Source organism: Rosa chinensis, chromosome 5 (assembly GCF_002994745.2).
Source record: "Rosa chinensis cultivar Old Blush chromosome 5, RchiOBHm-V2, whole genome shotgun sequence".
Taxonomy (NCBI): Eukaryota; Viridiplantae; Streptophyta; class Magnoliopsida; order Rosales; family Rosaceae; genus Rosa; species Rosa chinensis.
Genome location: NC_037092.1, coordinates 74,523,483 through 74,532,845, shown reverse-complemented (window position 1 = coordinate 74,532,845; position 9,363 = coordinate 74,523,483). Strand labels below are relative to the sequence as shown.

The 9,363-nt window shown below is 36.2% G+C and overlaps 1 protein-coding gene across 1 annotated transcript; it reads right to left on the bottom strand.

Annotated features, from left to right (window-relative positions):
- Window positions 1-1,674: 1,674 nt before the first annotated feature.
- On the bottom strand, window positions 1,675-5,419 carry LOC112201485 (laccase-4). The gene is made up of 6 exons (XM_024342364.2): window positions 5,130-5,419; window positions 4,115-4,266; window positions 3,606-3,850; window positions 3,389-3,517; window positions 2,249-3,175; window positions 1,675-2,095 (listed from the first exon to the last, which is right to left on the bottom strand). The coding sequence occupies exons 1-6, from the start codon at window positions 5,229-5,231 to the stop codon at window positions 1,965-1,967; spliced, it is 1,686 nt and encodes a 561-aa protein (XP_024198132.1). The 5' UTR covers window positions 5,232-5,419; the 3' UTR covers window positions 1,675-1,964.
- Window positions 5,420-9,363: the final 3,944 nt, after the last annotated feature.

Genomic DNA, 9,363 nt, shown 5'->3' with positions numbered 1-9,363 from the left:
GATCATACAGTATCTTTAAAGACTTTATGAGCCCAGAGATTAATCAATCTAAGGGGGAGTCATGTCAGAACGCTTTATCTCCCTAACAACTAGAATAAATTGAGATTTAATTCCAATTAGCGTCAGTGATATTCAAATCCAGATGTGAGGATTTTACATCTGACTCTTAACAACTCGGACCACTTGTGGTGGTTGTCTTAAATTCTCCGGATGTGAGGATTTTACATCTGACTTTTAACAACTCGGATCACCTGTGGTGGTTATCTTAAATTCTTAATTAAAAATAAAGTTGAACAGCCCAGGTATTTTGGAGCCAATTGAATTGGGTAAACTACCAAGAATAGTGTTGGTTGGAAATGGCGATGGCGAATTGAATAGCATAATGAGGGTGCTGGGGGGTTGGGCAGTGGGCGCCCACCACCAGTTTGTTGCCATTAAAGGAAGGATTCCTTTCATATGTTTCCCCCCTTTTCCCTAAAAGTCAAAAAGTCACACCGTGTGATTGAGAGTTGTGGCAACTCGGAGTCCCTCTCTTCTGGTTTAGCGTGTGCATTACCTCATCTCCCTTTAAAATATGGACCCAACAACACTAATGATCATTCCCAACTGTATTTTATATGGAAAATTAGCTGTACCTCTGAATGAAAATTTGATGTACATAGATAATAATTCCCAACTAAATAAATACAATATTTTTCAAGGTCATTAGTACCAAAAATTCAAAATTAAAGACATGAAGGGTCGTCATAGAACATATTGTTACGTCGAGTCTGATTTTCATAAATGCAGTGAGCATAATTAATTAACTAAAACATCAACACCTGAACTTACCTTCTTTGGAAAGACTGAAAAGCAAAAGAATTGAGCCTTTAAGTCTGCGTATGATTCCTATAATTGAAATTGTGCCTCCAAGGGATGCCACAAGAAGTCAAGAACCATTGGTGCTTAAAATCACTTTTCTACTGTAATGTCCTTGAGTCTTGAGACCGGCATTTGTAGCTTGGATGGATATAATCATTTCCGAAGGTTCCGCTGTATTAGCTATTAATTTGATGTTAAATATTTTGTGCAATATATTAATAGATCAATGTTAGGTAATTTTCTAAAGGCAATTGAAACCGGGTCAAGTTAGGAGGTTACGCTAACGCTGATTGATACACCAGTTTGTTGCATATTGGTATCAGTTTTAGTACCAAGCACCGATTGCAAAAGATATGAGGCTAGCGACAATTATCCAGAAAGCCCATACAAGTAGATCAGCACGCTATTGCTCGTTGGGCTAGTTAGTCTGTGACTAGTTTTGTGCATCTTGAGGCAGGGGCCGGAAGGTTTATTACTAGAACTGATTTTTATTAGAACAACTCTAACAGATTCCCTATATTTTTATTTTTCTCTACTTTAGGGAAAAATTGAGAAAAATAAGCCTCTTTTGCTCCAACAGATTCCCTATAACTATCCCTATTTTAGGGAAAGTGAGAAAAGAGAAAACCAAATTTCCTATATTTACAGCAAACTCTAAAATTTAAGGAAGAATATGGAGATTTTAGAGATTATTGTAAAATAGGGAATCTGTTGGAGTTGGAGAAGAAAAAGAAACTAAAACTTTGACTTTTGCTTCCCTATAATACAAAAATTATAAGGAAGCTGTTAGAGTTGCTCTTAACTAAAAAAAAAAAAAAAAAATCCTGTGTTGGTTTCCATAATTAGCAGTATATCAAAAATTCCAGATTTACATAGACACTCAAACACAACTTGCTAAACCTTGAAATACACAATTCCAATGGTCTTATTCAACATGCTCCTGTAGCTTGGATGCTACAAAAAATTCTTCGTACTAGTTTTGATCTCACCCGACCTTCCCATAATTTGGATCTCTGTTTGCTTTGTATTTCCTTTTATGCTTCGAGTTGATCAGAAATTCAGAATCAATTTGGCATTAGTTTGTGTAGTGGTGTTCTTCATCGCTAACATTTGGGAAGATCGCTTGGAGGCGGTAGAACAGACTCGTTGGGGCCTTTGCCATTGTCCACCACAAATGCCATCTTAAGCCCCCATGTTGTGTGAAGCTCAAGATGACAATGCATAAACCAAACCCCTGAAAAGACAACATGAAAAACATGGTTACATTGGAAGTTATGTTAATTTTGGAAACTTTATTCTTGCTAGGCAGGTGGACATGTTATATTCACAGTATCAATGTAGTTCCCTAATCATGTTGAATATAATTTTGGACGTACAATGTGTTTACCTGGATTATCAGCCCTAAATCTGATAGCGGCCCATCCACCTGATGGCACTCCAACTGTGTTCCTCTCGACAGGGTCAATAAGGTTGAATCTTCTCGGATCTGTCTTGGGGTTGAAATTTCCCAATCCCCTCCCAACCTCAAAGAAGTTGAACCCATGAAGATGCACTGGATGGTTTTCAGGGGCTATCATTCCAGTGTCTTGTAGTACTAGCTGCACTGTAGAGTTGTAAGCAAGTCTATAAAGCCTAGTGCCCTTCATGGTCAGCATATTCGTTGGCTGCTGTGCTCCGGTATAATTATAAGGCATCAAAGGGTTTCCGGGGAAATCATCAGTGAAAACTCCACTTATGTTGAAGACATGTGCTTGAAGGAGAGAAATCTTTGGCATCACAAATGTGACATTGTTAAGATCCGCCACCACTCTGTTACCATTGGCACAACTAGCACAAGTTTGAAGTCCAAGGCTGACAGTGAACATCAACGAGTGATCAATTTTCAATGGGACCTTAGCAGGGTAGGTGACTGAATTTAGGCTGCGGAGGGACTTTGTGAACTTTGTGGCTAGGCGTGTGGCATTTTGAGGAGGAGGGACGGTGAGAATGGTGGAGGTGCTTGCAAGGCTGCCCCTATAGTGCAAGGTAGCAGTGGCAGTCTTGTTGTCTACAGCTACCGTCGGACTGTCCATGAAAGGCGAGGCAGCAACCAAGTACTTGCCTGTGCTGCGGTCTGCTGTCAGAAGGACGTTTGTGGTTTGGCCAGGTGCTATGAGAATGGTGGTGGTTTCGAAGGGTTTCGTGTACACGGCATCCACTTCAACTACGGTTAGTTTGTGGTTGGCAACCTTGAAGAAGAGTTCATCATTCAGTGCAGCATTGATGATTCTTAGTAAATATGTGTGGCCTGGTAGTACTGGTAATTTGTACCCTCCTGCACGCACATCAGATCATTAGTAGATCAGTTTAGAAACTTGGATGCATATTGAGCACAATAGTTTACAACTTTAGATGGACTTGAGCTAATGTATGCTATGCTTCAGTAATACTATAAGGCAGTGTTGGAGCCCAAAATTTGTCTTTTAGAACAATCTTGAGGCATTTATCGAACAATCTAAGTACGGTAGCAATACAATATGGTGTATACCTTGTGAGGAGCAGAGTGAGAGAGGCCCTGGGTAGCCATTAATTGTGTGAGCATCAGAAACATTTGGGGCTGCACCAGATTTCAGAGCCTCATTGATAACAGCTTCCACATCTGATTTCCACCATTCACCTGCAATTTAAACAATAATAAGCAATTTTTGAAGCACCCTTAAATTAAAATGGTATATAATGGAAATAGTACTTGCTCGTTGTCTCACCTAGAATAACCACAACTTCTTTCTTGGGTGTAGGAAAGGGATATGGGACTCCAAGCTTGGGTAAGACGACCAAGGCGCCATAGACGGTAGCTCTGAGCCAGAGGATGTGTGCATGCCACCAAAGTGTGCCTCTTTGGCCGGTGACGGTGAAGTTGTACACATACTGTTGTCCGGGCTGAATCGGGCACTGAGTTATGTATGCAGGTCCATCAGCCCAGCCATTTCTCAGTTGTCTGATCCCATGCCTTTCATGCCAACATCATTAGGGATTAGAAACATAAAACACTTCATATCAAGGTAACATCATATGAATAATGCTAGAGAATCATAAATTATAATCACAAATAGTGTGCCTATTCACAACAAGCAACAGTAATGATTGACGGATTTATGATATAGTTTTTGTGGGATGTAAAATATATAATTAATCGATTGTTTTAGTCTATTTATTTAAGGCATTTCATCAAACATCTAGTGAACGCACATAAGAAAAATGAGAAATCACGTACCAATGGATGCTAACATTGTACTTGACGTGGTTGACAACCTTGACGAGGACGGTGTCATCTTCCCTGGCATATATGGTGGGACCGGGGTACTTTCCGTTGATGGTGACAATGGGCTTGCTTGAGCACAGCCGTGAGGTTTTCTTCAGCACCACCTATGACAATCCAGGCAGATTATAGAACGGAAGTCGTTATAATAAATTACTTAACTATAAAACGCTATACATAAAAAAGAGTAATGCTCAATGCTGACAGTGGTTTGGTGGCTTTCTCAACCACACTTCCGTTTGATAAAGCTATTTTGTTTAACTATTTTATTTTAAAGAACAAACAATGTAATTTTATTAAATTAAGGGACAATCGGGGTGACTCGAAATTGTATCAACATGTTATTTTTATTGTGGAACTTTTTTTTTCAACTTATCTTCCGTATGTAACATTATAACTAAATACGTGAATAAATTATATTAGGTGACGTGAAACACGTGTAACTGTTAAATTTGTCATAAAATTAACAAAAAGATACTGTGAGTCACAAATTTAAAATTTATTGAAAAGAAATAACTTTTGATATAGTTTGGAACTAATTTTGTAAGTTGGCTAGTCACGTCAACTGAATTTTCATTAAGATTTTAGCAAGAAAGAAAGACAAAAAATAACCCCAGCATGCAATGCATGGAACCAAGAGAGGCCAACCAAGACGCTCCTTCTATAAGCCTTGGTTCTCTTGTGCAACTGGTTTACATATTGATAATGGATACCTGTTTATCTATGGATCTCTATATCTAATTAGTGTATGCAAGAAAGACACCTATTAATGAGCATGTCGATCTCAAATCATTTGAAGGAGAGAGAGAAAAGAACCAAACAAAAAACCGGACTTTTGCTTGTATGAAGCTAGCTGTGTGCTGCATTTTAATTAAGAACATGTAAATAGAAAGCTTTGACTGAACTTGTAACGGCGAAACACTCATTCCCAGATATACATACATGAAAATGCATGTATTATTGTACTTACATTAAACTTGTAATGTCGTTCCAGGCATTCCGCTGGTGCCAGAAACAACCAGCCGAAACAAGCCACCAAAAGCAAGGCCCTAATCCACGACACCATCTCCATTTCTCTCTTCTTTGATCCCCGAAAGCAATCTCTACAAGCTAGACTCACTCTTTCCAATATTTCTATGTATTGCAGTAGCTAGTTGCTATTGACCAAGCCTATGAAACAATGGAAACTTAGACGTTATCTATATATAACAGGGAAACTAATTAAGACTATAAAATCTCAGCTGCAATGTCGTTTTTGCTTAAATTTTTTGGTGGGTAGAGAGAGCTAGCTTGGAAGAGTACCTGAGAATGAAGCCCTATACGTACCGTATAGAACTTGAGAAATAATATATAGGGGCAGGCCGGCTAGCTAGACCTTTCTAGTGGTGAAGAAGGTGGAGTTAATTATCTTGGGTATTACTCAAAGTATAGTAGCAGTTATATGTCAACTAAAACACTTGGATTGAAGCCATGTAAACTAAGCAACGAGCTTAGTTGATATTGGTCAGCCACTGGTTTGGTGAACCCGTATTGGGTAAAGTACACCCAAACCCCAGCTAACAAACCAGAAAGCACTGGGAAATAAAGGTCAAGGAAGATGATCGACATGGACAACGACCCACAATCTCAACAGAATTATCCATTTAATCACTTTATTAATTTGCATCCATCTCTTTCGTTTTAGTTTGCATTGGTAACTTGTCATTGACTAATGATATATGATCCATACATCAACTCCCTGCCCCTTCTTAGAGGGTGCTTTTGAACTCTCTCTAATTCATTATGCAATTAAATTATCAGATCGAACCGTTCATTGTTTAAGTTTCTCTATTCAGAACATCAAACAATTATCACTACTATAGGCAATTTTTATTTTACATGCACCTATAATCCATGTACAAGAAATGACCAGTTTCTGTTGTCAGATTATATCTGTGTTGTGGTCAGAAATGAGAAGTCGGTCTACACAAATTTTCATTTGCGGATGTTATTTCAATCTTTCTAGATCCAGCCTAATGTTTTGTATAAATTTTCAGATATTAATTGGGGGTAGAATATATTAAACAAAGGCTAGATTTTGTAATTAATAGTATTGTACGTGATAGTAAGAAAAAATTTAAGTCGATCACTAAATTAAATCTCTCTCTCAATCGATCCTCTCATAGCTAATAACTAGCTGTTGGTCAAGTAAAATTAGTCTTCGATTCGTTGGAGAAAGTTGTTAAAAGTTAGGAGAGCTTGAGCTTTTATCACTAGCTAGTTTTTGGTAGTTCCCTTTTGTCCAAGTGTTTTATTTTGCTTTAATTAAACTTCTTGCACAGGTCAACCTAAGTACTTGTGCGTTTTAATAAATGCAATGAAGATTAAAGGGGGCTTATTAGTGTATTATTAAACATGATCCCGGTTTATATACCAAGCCTTTTCGGTAATCCGATCTCCAAATTAGTTTATTGTATTTCTCATTTGATCGAAGATAGATCGGCTAGCTGCCTAGCTAGATGTTTAAAGAAACTAATTAATTAGGAACGGTACGTAATTTTCGTTATGACTATAACGAATTAATTAATAGAGATTATGATACTAATTATGGTTAACTTTCCATTCGGCATGCATTTCATGATGATTGGGGAAGAACACTAAGCGTGTGAACGTGAAATTTGAATATTATCGTGGTGGGTGGACGATGGATACATTGATAGCAGATGGAGGAGATGAGATGTTAACCCAAAACCAATTCTTTTCATCAGATAGTTGAGCGATAGTTTTCATGGATTGCCAAATCAAGTGGAAAGCTAAAGATTGATTTTGGAGGTGGGTAACAGCTCATCTATCGACCTTTACATTGACATGCACGAGTTAATTAATTTCACATGTATCACTTTGTTGCTGTCTTATTACAAATCTCTCATATATTCAAGACTAAAAATTATAAGGAAATGGACAATTAATCAGCTTAAGGCTCTTGTCATTTTCTAGTTTGTTCTTTTATTTTTCCCTGTTTCCCACGATTGGGTCAGTTCTATTAGTAATAATATGATTAATTAATATTCAAATGTAATGTAAATGGACTCATACATGAAACTACATACATTCATACTAACAATCATTATGTGTTATCTCCTAACAAATAGAAAAATCTTGTAATCAATGTAGTCATGTTTTCCTACTCAATTAATGAATTTTTTATTATATATATAAGTACGTCGAAGAGATTATGACTTCCAATCTCCTATAAAGTACAAAACACTTCTAATATTTAATCAATACAGTCATGTTCATCTACTCATTCAATGAATTTTTTGTTCAGTTGTGCTTAATATCTGTTGGATTCAAATCACAGATCGAGTGGAGAATATTGTATAATAAAATGGTTTGAATTTACTTGTTTTCTTAACTATTACCCACCGTTGATCTAAATCGATCCTATAGTAATTGAGTACAACTAATCGAGCACAAAATTCATTGAGTATGTGAGTATGCTCATAATCTAGAAGTAAAATTTTTGTTTAGAGAAATTTTATTCACACATTGCTAAATAGTAAATACTAGATAATACACCACTTCTTAACGTACCCTAACCTTCCTAAATTATCTTCATTCACAATACACCATACCTATCCACTACACATCCAATTTTTTTTTTTCTCTTTGGTCAACTGAAAATTTTATAAACGAAGGCAGCAACCAAAAACAAACACCAAAGAAAAATACAACCAAAGAAAAGCTGCAAATACAAAAGAGAACCGGCTACTAGCTTGACAAAATAATAAAATATGTTATAATAATCAAGGAGACAATTTAGAAGCCATGAAAAATAGTAAAATAGTTTCAGTACTAGTTCATCAGACAACAATTGAAATTGAAAACCTAAAATTTGTAGTAAATAAAATTCAGTCAAAGATGGAGAAGTCATACCTCAATTGAGGGTTGACAAACACCATATTAAAATCCATTACGTTGTTGCCGATTTTTCTTGGAGCTATAGATGTTCGTTGATCGTTGTCCTTAACTGTTTCTAACTTGGGTTTCAAGTTTGCATCTTCATTCACAGTCATTCACATAAAGGAGAAGAAAACAATAAAGCTGAATAGTTTATTCCAAATTTCCAACTATGTTTCTCTATTTTTGATGTAAATGTCTTTTTTGATAATTTAATATACCTATAAAATAAAATTTTGGGTATACCATAAAAGAAATGTATATTTAGTATTTAGAAATGTGTGAATAAATCTTTTGTTTATATTAACATTTGAATTGGCACAGTTCTGGAATGTTAGCGCTCATGTCCGACCTAGCTATTATAGTTTAATAAGGATTTCGACAAAGTTATACATCAATAGAAAGGTTGTGTACATGCTGAAATAGTTAAAAGTCCTCACATTCGATCTCCATAGCTTACATTCAATGATCAATATTCTTTTTTGTTTGTATTCACGAATATCATTCGCAAGAAAATTAACCAAATCAAAAGCTAATTAGTCATCATTTGATTAACGTCTCCACCAGTTCACTTTCATGATTTTGTATGCATTTTTGGGACAAATTTTGTTTGACATAAATTTTATGGATCATCAAAGTGAGACTTGGAGGGACCTAAAGGATGAATTGGGATTTCAATAATCAAACTACGTACATCCTTCGTGGTGAAACAATCTACGTTGTCACTCTTTCAATCCGTCACGTTAATATCTAATACCGATTCAGTCCTTGCCATGCATGCTAGCTTGGGCTTTCAAAAGCAGAGTTACGGGATCGCTCCTCTTCCCTGCGACCTACGTTCCGGATCGATCGATCCCGATCGTGGTGCGTTGGCGAACTGGATCATTGTGTTTGGTGATCTGATATTGAAGCTATGTTTACCCAAGATATCTTCTGGTGTTATTGAAGAACATTGATGTCTTCCTTGTGATTAGATTGCGTTCGTCCTCAATTGAATCAACGCAGAAGTTTGATGACTCCCAAATCAGTCTTCTGACTTTCTCATGTCTCTTTTTGTATTTTACTTTTTAATTCAAATTTAAAAGCACCATTATCTTCCTCTCTTTCATATATTGGTCATTAAATTCTTTCTAATTATTGTTATTTGTCATACAGAAATTCATTTAATTTGTTCTTTCAGTAAAAAACTTTCTTTAATTGGTCAATGACTTGATAATTTACTAAATGCAATTTAAGAATGTGATTATAAAAGTAAAGTGAATTAA

Excerpts from the sequence above, each read along its gene's own strand:
- LOC112201485 (XM_024342364.2), bottom strand. The coding sequence starts at position 5,231 with ATGGAGATGGTGTCGTGGATTAGGGCCTTGCTTTTGGTGGCTTGTTTC. Across the intron at positions 4,267-5,129 it reads AACGACATTACAAGTTTAAT|GTGGTGCTGAAGAAAACCTC; the intron begins GTAAGTACAATA and ends GGATTGTCATAG. Across the intron at positions 3,518-3,605 it reads AGAAGTTGTGGTTATTCTAG|GTGAATGGTGGAAATCAGAT; the intron begins GTGAGACAACGA and ends TTTAAATTGCAG.